The sequence below is a fragment of the Danio rerio genome, chromosome 25 (assembly GCF_052040795.2).
Source record: "Danio rerio strain M-AB ecotype USA chromosome 25, GRCz13ab, whole genome shotgun sequence".
Taxonomy (NCBI): Eukaryota; Metazoa; Chordata; class Actinopteri; order Cypriniformes; family Danionidae; genus Danio; species Danio rerio.
In genome coordinates this window covers 13930325-13948434 of record NC_141045.1, presented here as the reverse complement: position 1 = coordinate 13948434, position 18110 = coordinate 13930325, and the positions used below count along the sequence as shown (strand labels likewise).

Sequence of the window (18110 nt, the reverse complement as noted above, 5' to 3'; positions counted from 1 at the left end):
TGGTACTAGTGGGAGTCGAGCCTTAAGCCTGGTTTATAGTTCTGCGTCGAGTGATCGGGTTGACCCAGGTTTAACTATCAGGGATGGGAAACAGGAGAGAGTTGTTGTTGTTGTTATTGTAATTTGTTTTCACTTTTACATCTTGATTTTTTTGTTTGTTAGCTGTTGAATTTGTTAGAAATGCTTTATTTTATAATTCCTTTTTTTCCTCTTTTTTTTTGTTTACAAGGAATTATCTGAATTTTGTCACAGAGGAGATGATTGAGCCATACAAGTAAGTCTGACCATTTTTTTCATGATTAAAAATAAATAAATAAATAAATAAAATATTTTCCTTATTTCACTATTTTCCCTTAAAGGAGGAATATAATATCTGAAGAAATTAAATGAATATTTATTTTACATGCCATATTTTGAGTCATTTGATTACATATTAAAATACATATTTTTCCAAATCTTTGTTGTTCCTATTGATTAAAACCAGTTTTTTGGTCATTTTAAAATTTTATGTAATTTAGTTTGCTCATTTACTATTATAGAAATCTTTCGAAGAATACATATATTGTTTCTTTTTGTAAATAAATATTGAGCTAAATTACAATCAGTGCTTAATTCAAGCCTAATCTTGCTGGAATACCTGTTCAGAAATTCATGTTTTGTGTTCTGTAATGTAATTTAACGGATCCGACATTAACTTAGGTGTGGTAAATACCTACAGTACGTGTGTGTGTGTGTGTGTGTGAGAGAGAGAGAGAAAGTGAATGAGTGCAATTGAAGGCACACACACACACACGACGGTAGTCGCCATGCACAAGTTAAAGCAAAAGTGACGTTTAACTATTGGCCCTCAACAATATTTTCGGCTTTTTTATGTTTACAATCACTCTCATTGGTTGGTGATTGTTTCGTGCACAGTGAGCAGCAAAAATTAATAATAGCATAGTGGCCTACCTAAATAATTTTTGTGTTTTCAAAATGCCAAAGAGAGAGTCATGCATAATTTCATTTGTTAAAACCACGGGTAAATCTAATAAAGAGCCTGATCAAACGAGATCTTGAAAAACTGAAACTGCACGAATGGATCAGGATAGCGAGAGACAGAAGCAAAGCGATCTCATGTCAGACAGAATACATGATAGAAGAGGTTACTGTGGGCTCTTCTTGAAGATTAGACTGCGTGAGTGATTTAATTATTTTTTTTCTCTTGGCACATAATAGTGAAGTGAACTGAATAGTGGTTGTTCATACAATTTATGTTTGTAGCTATATGTTTTTATTATACATGACTGACCTATAATGTTATTTGGCACAAAATAATTAAAGACCATTTAGAAAAAAAATGACGTCATGTTCTGGGAAAACTGAAATAGTTTTTTTTAGGCACATTTATTTTACATTAACACTTTTACTAAATCTAAAATGTAAAAGACAGAATAATAATAAAAAAAGCTAATAATGAAATCTAAAATGTCAATAATACCAAAATAAAACTGTTGTACAAATGTATAGGTGCACAACAAAGCTGAGTGCACAACAATTGTGTAATTAATAATATAACACGGTAAAGTTTTTGCAAAAGCTGGATTATATAATGGAGTGTGTGCCAACATTTTACAGAAATCTGCCTCGGGCCATCATCATCTCGCTCCCCATCGTCACCGTTGTCTATGTGCTGACCAACCTGGCCTACTTCACCACACTCAGTCCAGAGAAAATGCTTTCGTCTGAGGCCGTTGCTGTGGTAAGTGTCGTGTCATAGAAATATTATTGTCCATATTTTTACCTATGCTTTTAAATGCAAGACACTGCAGGTAAATATATAGTAAAACAAATAGTTACCATACTAATAAATGTGATTGATTGCATCAAGACTTGGAAAAATCATTGAAATGTGCCAATTTGCATACATTTCTTGCATTTCTTGAACACTTTTTATTACTTGTTATTACTATTATTATTTTTTGTTTATTCTTTTCATTTTTTTATTACAGAGCAAGTATCGCGTAACATTATGTGTATATTCAAATTATTTGTATAATCAGACAAACCCTCTGTAAAAAGCTAAATCTGATTCTAGATTTGAATAAAATCAAAACCATGCTTATATTCAAGTAAACTATTTGTAAAATAAATTTTAAAAAATGATTGTAGATATGAATAATCCTGTAAATTATGTGTATATTCAGGCAAATTATTTTTACAATCAAACAAATCCCTCTGTAAAAAAGAAATCAGATTGTAGATATTAATATAACTCTAAATTATGTGTATATTTAGATAAATTATTTGTATAACAGACAAATGTCTCTGTAAAAAGAAAAATCAGATTGTAGATATTAATATAACTGTAAATTATGTGTATTTTCAGGCAATTTATTCTTACAATCAAACAAATCCCTCTGTAAAAAAGAAATCAGATTGTAGATATGAATAAAACTGTAAATTTGTTTGTATATTCAGGTACAGATAATTTATTTGTATAATCAGACAAATCCTTCTGTAAAAACAAAAATCAGATTGTAGATGTTAATAAAACTGTAAATGATGTGTATATTCAGATAAATTATTTGTATAAACAAAAATCAGATTGTAGATATTAATATAACTGTAAATTATGTGTATATTCAGGCAAATCACTTGTATAATCAGACAAATCCCTCTGTAAAAAGAAAAATCAGATTGTAGATATTAATAAAACTGTAAATGATGTGTATATTCAGATAAATTATTTGTATAAACAAAAATCAGATTGTAGATATGAATAAAACTGTAAATTATCTGTATAATCAGACAAATCCCTCTGTAAAAGCAAAAACCAGATTGTCAATATAAATAAATCTGTAAATCATGTGCATATTCAGGCCAAACTATGTATAATCAGACAAATACCTCTGTAAAAAGAAAATCTGATTGTAGATATGAAAAAAAAAACAAAGTTTGTTGTAAGTGGTACTACAGTGGAAATTTAAGGCTCAATGCAAGCGAAAAAAAAGCAAATGTGGAGTAAACAGCATTTAAAAATATTTATTGTAATCTACAGACCCAAATTGTGATGCACAGAAATGGGACGAACACATAATGAGAAAGTTGACGATGGCTCCTAGAAAAAGGATTAGCAGCATGTAACTAACAAATGTTCTTCATGAGAATAGACGATACATGAAAAAAAACTTTGCCATGCCCAGCGAGCACATTTGTCATTACTTATTTGACAAAAAGGAAAGGTCAGTCACCTTGTGGTACATAACAGACTCTGGAGAACCGCACACTCCTCAGGACCTCTGTCTGATCCTGACGGCTGAAGACTGGTTCTTATTCTACAACAGGCCCGTGCAGAGACCTTCCAAGAGGCATGTGCAGGTCAAAAAATTTCGAAGAGCGGGGGGTGGGGGGGTGTGGGGGTGTGGGGTTGCTGTAGCACTTCAGATCATTATGGAAGGGCACTTTTTATCCAAGACTAAAAAGGGCATGTGCACTGCATAGGTTGAGCCCTATGTTTGCACGTGCCTGTTCTACAAACATGTCTGGCCAGATCTCCGTCGTTCTAAACAGGAGCCATCGTCAACTTTCTCATAAGGTGTTCGTCCCAATTGTCGTCCATAGACATAACGTTTCCATTTTAGTCTGTATTGACTTCATCTGACCAAATTTGACCGGGAATTTAAAGTCCTTCATGACTTTGACATAAGCCGGCCTTAAAGCGGAAGTCCTGCCTTAAAGGGGTGTGGCGGTCCTCAATCAAATTTTGACACATGAATCCGCATATTCCTCTCTCTTATAATTAATAAATGCAGCTCAAGTATTTTTCATTATTAGTTCATGTTAGTAAATCCATTCACTAATGAATCCTTATTGTAAAGTGTGACCAATTCATTAAGCTACTTACTAGCCTCCCTTTAATTAGTAGTTATTAAAGTACCATGATAATTAAGCTGTTTTGGGTTTATTTCAGGACTTTGGAAACTACCACTTGGGTCCAATGGCTTGGATAATCCCCGTGTTTGTTGGCCTGTCCTGCTTTGGCTCTGTGAACGGCTCTCTGTTTACTTCATCTAGGTAATGCGCGCACACACACACAGTCTTGTTATAAATATCCAGTGTTGGGAGAGGTTGCGTTAATCAGATCACTTTACTTTAAGTTGTTTATTTGATTAATCTGTCTGGTTAGTGTTGTTGTTGTTAAGTCAGCCTGCAGGCTTTTCCACTGCACATATTGTTTATAATGGTGGTTAGTGCTGGACGTAATGGACAAAACTGGATCTGTGTGTCTTCAGGCTGTTCTTCGTGGGCTCCAGAGAAGGTCATCTTCCCAGTTTGCTGTCCATGATCCACCCTGACCTGCTGACTCCTCTGCCTTCACTCATATTTACTGTAGGTGTCCCAAAATCAAGCCCATAACTCTTAATATCATGTCCAGTTTATGAGTGAATCATTTTTTTATGTTTTTGTTTTAGTGAGTCAGTTTCAACAGTTCTTATTTTGAAGTGAATCACTCTTTTGAGTCTTGTTTTAGGGAATCAGTTTAAACAGTTGTTCTTTTTTTGGGGGTGAATCATTCTTTTGAGTCTTGTTTTAGGGAATCAGTTTAAACAGTTGTTCTTTTTTTTGAAGTGAATCATTCTTTTGAGTCTTTTTTTCTAACAAATCGTTTAATCTGTTCTGTTTGTTGCTCAACTCATTCCTTTTAATGTTTTTTTTTTTGTAGTATTTGAGCAAATTTGATCTTTTTTATTAAATTAGTTCTGTTTTTTATGTTCTTGTTTTAGTGAATCAGTTTAAACAGTTCTTATTTTAGTGAATTGTTCTTTTGAGTCTTTTTTTAAGTGAATCGTTTAATCAGTTTAGTTTGTTGTTCAAATCATTCATTTCGATTAGATTTTTTATAGCGTTTGAGCAAATTTTATCTTTTTAATAAATTAGTTCTGTTTTTTATTGTTTGTGTTGTAGTGAATCAGTTTAAACAGTTTTTATTTTGGAGTGAATCATTCGATTGAGTCGTTTTTTTAAGTGAATCGTTTAAATGCCTCTGTTTGTTGCTCAAATCATTATTCTTGATTAGTTTTTTTTCATAATATTTGAGCAAATGTAATCTTTTTAATGAGTTGGTTCTGTTTTTTAATGTTCTTGTTTTAGTGAATCAGTTTAAACAGTTTTTTTTGGAGTGAATCATTCTTTTGAGTCTTTTTTTTAATTAATCAGTTTAAATGGTGCTTATTTTGGAGTAAATAATTCATTTCAGTCATTTTTTATATGAATCATTTAATTCCTTCTATTTGTTGCTCTAATCACTTAATTTTTTTTCATATTATTTGAGCAAATGTAATCTTTTTTATGAGTTGCTTCGTTTTTTTTTTATGTTTTTTGTTTTAGTTAATCAGTTTAAATAGTTAGTTAAATAGTTGAATCGAATAATGAATCATTCTTTTGAGTCTTTTTTTAATTAATCAGTTTAAATGGTGCTTATTTTGGAGTAAATAATTCATTTCAGTCATTTTTTATATGAATCATTTAATTCCTTCTATTTGTTGCTCAAATCATTCGATTTTTTTGTCATATTATTTGAGCAAATGTAATCTTTTTTATGAGTTGCTTCGTTTTTTTTAATTTTTATGTTTTTTGTTTTAGTTAATCAGTTTAAATAGTTCTTATTTTGGAGTGAATCATTCTTCTTTTTTCGAACAAATCGTTTAATCTGTTCTGTTTGTTGCCCAAATCATTCACTTCGATTATTTTTTTTCATAGTATTTGAACAAATTAAATATATCAAACGAGTTGCTTCTGTTTTTTTAATGTTCTTGTTTTAGTGAATCAGTTTAGACAGTCCTTTTTTAAAGTGAATCATTTTTGAGTATTTTTTAAGTGAATTGTTTAATCAGTTCTGTTTGATGCTTAAATCTTTCCTTTCGATTAGATTTTTTCATAGTATTTTAACAAATTTGATCTTTTTGATTCTGCTTTTTTATGTTTTTGTTTTAGTGAATCAGTTTAAGCAGTTCTTATTTTGGAGTGAATCATTCTTTTGAATCGTCTTTTCTGTTCTGTTTGTTGCTCAAACATTAGGAAATTTCATGGACTTTAAACTTTAAAATTAAGTGCAGATATTTGAATGATTAGCAGGATTTAGCATATTAATTAGCATATTATTAAAAGAATTAAATCACAATTTTTTTTCTTTTCTTTTCTCCCCCCTTCAGTGCATCATGACTCTCCTGTACGCGTTCTCCAATGACATTTTCTCCGTCATCAACTTCTTCAGCTTCTTCAACTGGCTCTGCATTGCGATGGCCATTGTTGGAATGATGTGGCTACGCTACAAGAAACCTGAGCTGGAACGACCAATTAAGGTAAACCAGTGGGCGGAGTCAGTAATCAAAACAGCTTCTGATTGGCTAAACATCTGCAAGTAAAAACAAAAACACTTCCACCGAGTGAACCAGGTCATTCTTTCGTTTTGGGAAGTGACCTGCTTTTTTTTTCTGACTGAAACCGGACATATCCGGCAACGGCACGGTAACACACAGGCTCTTTTGTGAGTCTCATCTCTGCATTCGGTGGCCTGCGTTCATCTGCCGGACACACAGAGAGAGATGTTCATCAGAGGTTTGGAGGCGCTGGAGTGAAAGAGGCCATTTGCTTATTGCTCATAATCTTTCGCTCATTAGGGACAGCGCATTGTCTGTCGGTACTCAGCACTTAGATGTTTTACTGATGATTTTAACTGTTGGAGGGATGGCTGGAGTAGCTGTAATGCAGTAGGTTGAAAGAGTATTAAAAAATATTCTAATATAAAAATATTGTATTTTTAGATGATATATACAATTGGAAAAACATAGAATTCACTAAAAATAATTGATTGCTGTTCTGTTGTTTGTTTAGGGTGGGTGAGATAAATGTTTCCAAACTTTTACTCAACTAGGATATATTAAATAGACAAAAAATTATATAAAATATAAAATATTCAACTAAATGCTTAAAAATATTATATATCATTATATTATATGATTTAAAAATATATATTATACTATATTATTTTCAATTTATTATGTATTATTATTATTTTTAAATTTATTATTTAATGTTTCATTTAATTTTCTTGTCAGCTTAGTCCCTTTATTAATCCGGGGTCGCCACAGCGGAATGAACCGCCAACTTATCCAGCACATTTTTACGCAGTGGATGCCCTTCCAGCCGCAATCCATCTCTGGGAAACATCCACACACACATTCATACACTACGGACAATTTAACTTACCCAATTTACCTGTACTGTGGGGGAAACCGGAGCACCCGGAGGAAACCCATGCGAATGCAGAGAGAACATGCAAACTCCACACAGAAACACCAACTGAACCAAGGATCGAACCAGTGACCTTCTTGCTGTGAGGCGACAGCCCTACCTACTGCACCACTACGTCGCCCTTTAATTTATTATATTATAATATAATAATACAAATTTAATACATTATATTATATTATAATTTTTTATTTTTATTTTATTATGTTATTTTATTTTATATTATTACTTTTTATTTATTATATTATTTTATTTTATACTATATTATTTCAATTTATTATATTATATTATTATAAATTTATTACATTATATTATCTTATTATTTTATTATATTATTTTATGTTATATTATTATTTTTTATTTATTATATTATTTTATACTTTATTAACTTTAATTTATTATATTATATTATTATTTTTTAATTTAATATATTATATTGTATTATTTTATTTTTAATTAATTATATTATATTATATTATTTAATATCTTTAATGAATTATATTATATTATTATTTTTAATTTATTATATTATTTTTTTATATTATATTATATTTTAACAGAAAAAAAATTAATACTGTGCTTATTTGATAAACATGTATTAATATGTATTTTTAAAAAATGTTTAAAATTTTATCCTAAATGTAGGATGTATTTGTTGTGAAGAGTCAGAAGGCATTGAATCCATTTGCAAGCTTTATTAAGAGCACACATACAAACAAACACAAAGGGGCAATCCAGGAGACAGAACGTGGGACAGGCAAAAGTTCAAAGGCAGGCAGATATCTTACTGGTCAGAATAACAGGCTGGAGATCAGGGGCAGGCAGATGTCTTTCGTAATCGTATAACAAGCACAGGGTCAGAAACACAGATCAGTCCGAAGCAGGGAGTATGGAACGCTCAGAAATGACAGCCAGGCAAATCAAGACTTCACAACGAACCGGAGCGTGAGTGTGGTATATATACACGAGAGCTGATGAGTTGCACCTGGACCGTAATCAGTGCCAGGTAGCAGGGCTTATGGGATTTTGAGTCCGTGAGTCGAATCAGAATTCTGGCGATGGTTCCCTCTGGTGGTGCACAAGAGGGTTGGCATCGCCCTCATTTACAACAGAACCCCCCTCCTGCGAGCGGCTCCTGAAGCGAGAAGGCACCTGACGCCGGGGTCTACCGCGCTGTCGGGGGGCTGGTTTCTCTGGGAACCTTTGATGAAACTCTTCCGTGAGAGTTGGGTCTAGAATATCTCTAGCATTCACCCAGGACCGTTCCTCTGGACCGTACCCTTCCCAGTCCACCAGATATTGGAGGGCGCCACCCCGACGTCGAGAGTCCAGCACTTCTCGAACGAGGTAAGCTTCCTCGCCCTCGATCATGACAGGTGGAGGGGTCCTGGTTTCCGATTCCTCCTCAACCGCCTCCTCTCGTGGACCACCAGCGGGTTTGAGTAATGACATGTGGAAAGTAGGAGAAATACGATAATGATTAGGCAAGGCTAAGCGAAAAGACACTGGAGTAATCTGGCGTACAATTTTGAATGGCCCTACATACCTGGGACTGAGTTTGCGGCAGGGCAATCTCAGACGAAGGTCTCGTGTCGACAACCACACCCACTGCCCCGGTTGATACGTGGGTCCCTGGCGTCGGTGACGGTTCGCCTGAATCTCTCTCCTCCTGACTGCCCTCATGAGATGTCTGTGAGCCTGGTTCCAGACATCCTCACTCCGCTGCAGCCAATCCGTGACAGCAGGTAACTCAGTGGGTTCTCCGGACCATGGAAACAGGGGTGGTTGGTAGCCAAGAATACATTTGAATGGCGTAATACCCGTGGCTGGCTTTATTAATGAATTTTGTGCATATTCTGCCCACATCAGATAGCGACTCCAGTCGTGCTGTTGCTGATGACAGTAGGAACGTAGAAATCGAATGACTTCTTGATTCATACGTTCAGTTTGGCCGTTGGATTGAGGATGGTACCCTGAGGTGAGACTAACATTAATATTTAGATTTTTACAGAGAGCGGACCATACCCGGGAAGTGAATTGGGATCCCCTGTCTGAGACGATATCATCAGGCAAGCCAAACATTCGAAATACATGATTGCACAGGGCTTCTGCGGTTTCAAAGGCAGAGGGCAATTTGGGCAACGGTATTAGGCGACAAGCCTTGGAGAAACGATCAACCACCGTGAGAATGACTGTGTTGTTCTGGGAAACAGGGAGATCCGTAATGAAGTCCACCGCTATATGGGACCAGGGCCGTTGCGGAACCGGTAGCGGTTGTAACAGGCCAGCAGGGGTTTGGTGAGATGCCTTCGTGCTTTGGCAAATTTTACATTTCTGAACATAATTAATTACATCCTTCGTGAGGGACGGCCACCAGAAACGGGCTTTGACTAACTCCAAAGTTGCAGTGATGCCTGGATGCCCCGAACTGGGAGTGTCATGAATATGGGTCAGTAATCTGGTACGTATGTTATTGGGTACAAAAATCAGGTGATTCGGACAGTCTACTGGAGGGTTGTTTTCTCGGTTGGCCTCTTGGATCTCGGTAAGTATGTCCCACTGTACTGGAGCCACTAGTAAGTTCGTAGGAATAATGGTTTCATCACTAATTGGGGTTTTATCCTCTGATAGCCTGGATAGTGCATCTGCCTTACTATTTTTACTCCCTGGTCTATAGGTGACAATGAAGTCGAATCTGGTGAAGAACAAAGCCCAACGAGCTTGTCTGGGATTTAGACGTTTGGCTGAGCGAAGATATTCCAGATTCTTGTGGTCAGTTAATATGGTGAATTGCTGACTAGCCCCCTCCAGCCAGTGTCTCCATTCTTCCAGGGCTAATTTCATTGCCAGTAATTCGCGATTTCCCACATCATAGTTTCGTTCTGCGCTGGTCAATTTACGGGAGAAGAAGGCACATGGATACATTTTGGATGGTTGACCCTGACGTTGAGATAACACAGCACCGACTCCTGTGTTGGATGCATCCACTTCCACAATGAAAGGTAGGTCTGGGTTGGGATGACGGAGAATAGGAGCTGTGGTGAATTGAGTCTTCAGATCGCTAAATGCTTGGCGTGCTTCAGAGAACCAGGATAGTTTGTGGGAATTTCGTTTGGTCATGGCTGTTAATGGTGCGGCTATTGAACTAAAGCCTCTGATAAACCGTCTATAGAAGTTGGCAAAACCTAGAAATCGCTGCAACTCCTTGAGATTCTGGGGTAACGGCCATCGTTGAACTGCCTGTACCTTCGTATCATCCATGGTAATCCCTTCTGCACTGATGACGTATCCCAAAAAGGCGATCTGTGTCTGGTGAAATTCACACTTCTCTAATTTGGCGTACAGACGATGTTGAATCATGCGTTGCAACACCATACGTACATGTTCAACATGTTCCTTCATCGTGTTTGAATATATGAGGATGTCGTCGATGTAAATGATGACCCAGCGATCCAGCATATCCCGAAAGACATCGTTCATAAAAGATTGGAACACGGATGGACAGTTTGACAGGCCGAAGGGCATTACCGTGTACTCATAGTGCCCCCTAGTGGTGGAAAACGCGGTCTTCCACTCGTCACCAGCACGGATTCTGACAAGGTTATATGCACTGCAAAGATCAAGCTTGGTATAATATCTAGCCTTTCTTAATTGTTCCAGGGCAGGAGGTACGAGGGGCAATGGATAGCGGAATTTTACGGTGATTTCATTGAGCCCTCGGTAATCAATACAGGGACGTAAACTGCCATCTTTCTTCTTTACAAAGAAGAATCCAGCTGAAGCAGGAGATGTAGAAGGTCGGATGAAACCCTTGGCCAATTCCTCGTCGATATATTCAGACATTGCCTTGTGCTCAGGTTGTGACAGAGGGAATATTCGACCCGTTGGAGGACTTGAACCTGGAATTAACTCAATAGCACAATCACTTGGTCGATGTGGGGGAAGTTGAGTAGCTTTTTGTTTGCTAAAAGCTTCATGTAAGTCATGGTACTCAATGGGGATTAGTTCATCAACGAGTTCAGGTAACACATTGGTGGTTCGTAATGGAATTTTGTGAATGGGCTGGATGCACTGTTTCATGCATGACTCACTCCACTGCAATATCTGTCCGTCCCTCCAGGAGATATGAGGATCATGTCGCCTTAACCAGGGCAGTCCCAACACCAGTGGATGATTAACTGAATCAATAATGTAGAATTGCATTTCTTCAATGTGTAGAACACCAACTTGTAACTGTAGCTTATTCGTAATCATACGGATGCGTCCTTCACCCACAGGACGACCGTCTAGTGCTTCCACTGCAAGACAGGAATCATATGAGCTGAGAGATAGTTCGTGACATAAAGCAAATTTCTTAGATATAAAGTTTCCGGCAGATCCAGAGTCGACAAGAGCCGTAGTATTAATCATTCTTTTATCAAATTTAATAATCACAGGAATCAGTACACTGAAAAGTGCAGGAACATGGGAAGGACTCACCGATTGAACTGGTGTCTGAGGTCGTACGCTGCAGGTGGATTTCCTGTGCCCTGATTGACCGCAGTACAGGCATAGATGATTTTGCAATCGATGCATTCTTTCTTCATGGGTGAGACGGGTGAAACCCAGTTGCATGGGTTCATCAGGGGGCGTGTCACTTGAAACATGGAGCTGTGTGCGAGGATTTCTACGGCTGCGAATCAGATGATCAAGACGGATGGTAAGTTCAATGAGTTCGTTCAATTTCTTTCCTTCGTCACGGCAAGCCAATTCAGATTGTAGATTGGTATTCAGACCCCGTCTGAATAGTGTCTTCAGTGTATCCTCAACCCAGTTAGTTTGAGCGGCGAGAGTGCGAAATGACAGGGCGTATTCTGCAGCTGTGTTACGCCCCTGTGTAAGAGAAAGTAACTGCTCACCGGGACTTCTCCCATCTGCTGGGTGCTCGAACACTTCCCGAAATTGCTTGAGAAAAGTTTCAAATGTGGGATAGTTACATTCCTCCTCCTTCCATATCGCTGTAGCCCATTCCAGCGCTTTCCCCGTTAACAGGTTGCATACAAAAGCCACCCGACTAGAATCAGTGGGATATAATGCAGGTTGTTGGTTAACAAATAGTTTGCATTGCAATAAGAAGCCTTTGCAGCGAGAAGGTGACCCATCAAACTTTTCAGAAAAAACTAATCGGGGACTTACGGTAGCCGGAGCATTGGAGACATGCGTTGGTTGAGAAGCTGTCATGGTAGCAGGCGGGGTAACTGCAGGATTCGGATGACGGAGTTGCTGCATAGCTCTCACCAGTTCCTCCGTGAGGGAAGTTAGATGGGTGAGTTGTTGATGATGGGTGGCTAACTGAGTGGCTTGAGCGGAAAGTTCAGTCGAGACTTGTGCTAAAGCTGCTGGATTCTGTAGTGGCGAAGTCTTCTGTTGTGAAGAGTCAGAAGGCATTGAATCCATTTGCAAGCTTTATTAAGAGCACACATACAAACAAACACAAAGGGGCAATCCAGGAGACAGAACGTGGGACAGGCAAAAGTTCAAAGGCAGGCAGATATCTTACTGGTCAGAATAACAGGCTGGAGATCAGGGGCAGGCAGATGTCTTTCGTAATCGTATAACAAGCACAGGGTCAGAAACACAGATCAGTCCGAAGCAGGGAGTATGGAACGCTCAGAAATGACAGCCAGGCAAATCAAGACTTCGCAACGAACCGGAGCGTGAGTGTGGTATATATACACGAGAGCTGATGAGTTGCACCTGGACCGTAATCAGTGCCAGGTAGCAGGGCTTATGGGATTTTGAGTCCGTGAGTCGAATCAGAATTCTGGCGATGGTTCCCTCTGGTGGTGCACAAGAGGGTTGGCATCGCCCTCATTTACAACAGTATTAAATTGACAAAAGTGTCAAATTCGTAATGTTTATAAATGATAGATGTATCAAATTTACAATTAATTTAAACAAAATGCAAAATGTTTCTTAATATAATATAATATAACATAATATAATATAATTCATTGATTTTCTTGTCGGCTCAGTCCCTTTATTAATCCGGGGTCGCCACAGTGGAATGAACCGCCAACAAGTTTTTATGCAGCGGATGCCCTTCCAGCCGCAACCCATCTGTGAGCGCACTGACTCCATTGTCCTATGGCTGCCATTGCATCATCCAAGTTGATGCTGCACACTGGTGGTGTTGTGGAGAGACCCCCGCGCCTCATGATGGCTTTGGGTGTATGGCCATACACAATAAATGCGCTATACAATTACACATTACATTATCTAATGCTTTAATGTGAATGCATGTGAGCATTTAATAAAAAGCCATACTCATATTATGATTATTAGTAATATTAATAATAATAAAAATGATAAAATAGTTTTGCCATGTCTCGTCAGTAAATTAATCATTCTATAAAACCAGATCAGTCCGGCTTTCCCAAAACAAAAACAATGATCTATTTTTTTGTGATGGAGTAGTAGCAAGCAAAACTCCAGGAGAAAGTTATAATAAGAACAGCTTTGAACCATTCCTGGAGCTCCATTCCTGCAGCCCATTGTATAAAAATGCAGAAAACACAACACAAGGCAAACATCAAAGACCAGGATGTCCTACCATAAAAAGGCCCAGCAGCCAGAGAAGAAGAATAGTGATTGTCAGAGAAGCGAGCAACGCTGAGTGGAAACATTTACAGTATGTCTTTCACATGTAAAACAAACTTTTGATCGTATTTTTCAAAGCCCTCTGTCTGTCCACCAGGTCAATATTCTGCTGCCCATTGTGTTCGTGCTGGCGTGTCTGTTCCTCATCGTGGTGTCCTTCTGGAAGACCCCTGTGGAGTGTGCTATAGGGTTCGGGATCATCGCTACAGGAGTTCCTGTCTATTTCTTTGGCGTTTGGTGGCAGACGAAGCCGAAATGGCTCCTGCAGATCATCTGTGAGTATTTTTAGTTTTTTGAATATTGTTAAATGCAATTGATGATGATCTTAATCTTTAGCATAAACATCAGTGGTTTTATCTAAACTATAAACTGGTATGCCAGTACTTATGTGTTATTTGACTTTGTAACTTCATGACTAACACAAAAGACTAAATCTCTTTTGATTTTTGTATTCTTCAAACACAGATATAAATGCAGCAATCTGAAGGATTAATAAACTTATGCAAATCACCATCATTTATAATTAATGTTGCGTTGGTGTTATTGATTCATTGTGCAGCCCACACTGAATGATTTAATGCAGGCTGAACAAATAGGAACAGGAAACACCTTTAATAACCTAAGAAACCCACCACATCCCGAATAACCTACCACAACTTCATTATCAAATCATCATTATATTTTACAGGGAATGCTTTCATACATGTAATTTGAATAATGCAAGAGGTGATCTCTCTCTGCAATCGTTAAAATTTAGATTTAATCTAGAAGTAAAAAAACTCTATGAATCTGTGGGTTACGTATGCTCCGAACCATGATGTGTTGTAATCCATACGAATAACGGTTTAACCATGATCCGTTACACCCCTAGTAGTAAGCTAAAAAATATTAAATAGAAATCTATCTATCTGTCTATCTATCTATCTATCTATCTATCTATCTATCTATCTATCTATCTATCTATCTATCTATCTATCTATCTGTCTATCTGTCTGTCTGTCTGTCTGTCTGTCTGTCTGTCTGTCTGTCTGTCTGTCTGTCTGTCTGTCTATGTATCTGTCTGTCTGTCTGTCTGTCTGTCTGTCTGTCTGTCTGTCTGTCTGTCTGTCTATCTATCTATCTATCTATCTATCTATCTATCTATCTATCTTTTTATAGACTTATAAGGAAGGAATGCAGGACAGTGCTTGTTCTATCGAAATGAGATTTGACGGTTTTGGAAAAGTTGTCTTTTATTTAATTAATTGTCAATTCATTTATTTAGATGCCATATTTCAGTTAGTTTAAAGAAATAGTACAAACTTTTACAGCTATGAAAACTTTCTTAATCAGCTATGCCTTTTTTTATTGGCCTAATATTGTTATCAGACTGATATTGATAACAATAAAAATACCATTTGCTGACTCATATCAATATGAACACCAATATATTGTGCATGTCTATTTAAAATAACTATTCTATCTATCTATCTATCTATCTATCTATCTATCTATCTATCTATCTATCTATCTATCTATCTATCTGTCTGTCTGTCTGTCTGTCTGTCTGTCTGTCTGTCTGTCTGTCTGTCTGTCTGTCTGTCTGTCTGTCTGTCTGTCTGTCTGTCTGTATGTCTGTCTGTCTGTCTGTCATCTATCTATCTGTCTATCTATCTCTCTATCTTTCTGCAGTGGGGAAAATAAATATTGAACGCGTCACCATTTTTATTGTTGACTTTAAATTTTCACTGGATGTTGGTAACAACCAAATAAATCCATATATGCAAAGAACCAAAACTAATTAGTTTACAAATGAAGTTATGTGTAATAAAATGAAATCACGCAGGGAAAAAGTATTCAACACATGAAGAAAGGGAGGTGTAGAAAAGCAGTGAAAGCCCAGACAGCAGCTGAAATCTCTTAGTAGTTATTCAGTAACCCTCGGCCCTTCGTCATTGTAAATTAATATTCACTGTTTCAGTCCAGCATCTACATTATCAGGATGATGAAGATGAAACCAGGGTGGACATTTCAGGAAGACAATGATCCAAAACACAGTCAAGGAAACTCTCAGATAGTTTCAGAGAAAGAAAATCAAGCTGTAGAATGGCCCAGCCAATCACCTGAACTGAATCCAATAGAAAATAGCAATTAAAGATCAGATTTGACAGATGAGACTTACAGAACCATCAAGATTTTCTCACTCTGTTGAGCACTCCTGAGCAATTAATGTGACTTCATTCTCCATATAAGAGGCGTCTTTAAGCTGCCATCAGCAAAAAAGCCTTTTTATATAAAGTATTAAATACTGTCAGTAGTTCAGTTCTTTCTCCTTTTGTCATTTCATTGTTATTACACAACTAACTTTTCAGATTTTTTTGTTTTGTTTTATTTTTATGCTTGTATTTTGTTTGGGTTTTTACCAAAATCGTGTTCAATTCCATATCAACAGCTCCTTTAGAGAAATTATTCCCAGGAAAAAACATGACGTGTTCAATACTTAATTTTCCCAGTTTTATATATTATTAATATTTTAAAAAATGTAATTTATTTTAGACATTTGATCACAAAACTGAATGTTATTCAGTGTCATGATCTGAAATCAATTTCATTTGATCATTTACTGCTTTTAAGCCTTGAAATATATATATTTTTGTAAACCACAAAGCATCTTTTCTAGATTCTTTGATGAATAAAAACAGCACAATCCTTATATTATTAAATAAATCTTAACAATTTATTCTATGTTATAGTATTGAACAAGTAAAATTACACAGTAGCATAATATTATTCCTTTTTCCCCTGTGCAGTCTCATCCACGGTGATGTGCCAGAAGATGATGGAGGTGGTACCCCAGGAGTCCTGAAGCGGCTGTTCTCCTCATCTCCACCTCAGACTCCCATTTACTGTATCCATCTCTCCTCGCGTGAGCCAGAAAAACAGTCTTATCCTGCTGACATGGACAAAAAAAATCTATATTCATCACCACATTCGAAAACACAAAAACATCAGTGGTCACACAAGCAGTTCAGTCGTCATATAGATTTTGTCTGTCTTTCCTGTATTATACTGTATACATTCAGTTTTCCAGTTGCAAGTTTTCATTAAGGATTTTTAGTTCGTTTTATATGTATTTTTGTAAACCATTGGAGAAGCGTGTCATATGAATCTCTGAGTGGACATCATTTCATTTAGGGCCTCAGATTTTTACCTTCCTGTTTCATGCGTTCGGCTTTTGTTTAGTACGTTCGTGGCTTGTGCAGATACGCTATTGTCTATTGAGGCGAAAACTATGAAGCTCATCTAGGGGTGTGCGATATTTATCATTTATGATAGTATGGTTTTTGTTTTTTAATAATACGTAAGCTGACATTACGCCAAAAAAACAAACAAAAACATTAATTGTGTGGAGGAAAAGCCTATTTGAATGAAGTTAGAAGTTATTAATAGGAGGTTAATATGGAATGAGTTATATTTGAGATGTCAAAAGCTAGAGAAGAAAATTTAGTGGAACACTTTTTTGTGATTTGATCGCCAAATGAATCTGCTTTTGAGCGAATCATTTGAGTCGGTTTAATAATCCATTCAAATATACAGTGTGAAAAATGCTGGCTTCCACACAATGCCTTCATGTTGTCGCAACCATTAAGTGGATTGAACGTAAAACAATTAGCTTGTCTCCAAAAAAAATCTAAAGAATTGTGTTGTTTCAGCTGATTTTAATTAAGTAGTTTGACTGGGAGAAAAGCAGCAAAAATATTATGGGAGTGTAGTCGCTTGCTTTATTTCTAAATGAATCAGCATTTTTGAACGACTTATTGAATCGCTCTTTAAGACAGGGACTTGTCCCATCCTACTGGCGTTTTTTTCATTCATCCTTGACAGTCCTAAACCAGCACGAAAACACACAAATGCTAAATATTTGGTAATTTTATTTATAAAATAAAACTTATTAAGTAGTAAGTAAAGCACTACACTTGTGGAATTTGTTCCAGAATTTATCTGTTTTCATACAAATCATTTGAACAGATTCTATAATTCATTCAAACACTGTGAAAAATGCTGAGCTTTACACAATTCCTTCATGTTGTCCCAACTTAATTGAAAACTTTTAAGTGGATTGAATTTAAAATAATTAAGTTGTCTACAAAAAATTTAAAGAATTGTTTTGTTTCAGCTGAAATTAAGTAGTTTCACAA

General features: G+C 36.6%; 1 protein-coding gene across 2 annotated transcripts in view; it reads left to right on the top strand.

Moving 5' to 3' along the window:
* Nucleotides 1–16777, top strand: part of slc7a5 (solute carrier family 7 member 5) — a 38079-nt gene extending 21302 nt beyond the window's left edge. Inside the window, exons 4-10 of one of the 2 annotated variants that reach the window (NM_001128358.1) lie at nucleotides 230–274; nucleotides 1618–1741; nucleotides 3953–4056; nucleotides 4275–4371; nucleotides 6195–6344; nucleotides 14030–14207; nucleotides 16722–16777. In NM_001128358.1, coding sequence (NP_001121830.1) covers nucleotides 230–274; nucleotides 1618–1741; nucleotides 3953–4056; nucleotides 4275–4371; nucleotides 6195–6344; nucleotides 14030–14207; nucleotides 16722–16777 — 754 coding nt within the window. Of the gene's footprint in view, nucleotides 1–229; nucleotides 275–1617; nucleotides 1742–3952; nucleotides 4057–4274; nucleotides 4548–4611; nucleotides 5378–5448; nucleotides 5721–6194; nucleotides 6345–14029; nucleotides 14208–16721 lie in introns of those variants that run through there. The other variant, XR_015525881.1, reaches the window with a different exon arrangement.
* Nucleotides 16778–18110: the final 1333 nt, after the last annotated feature.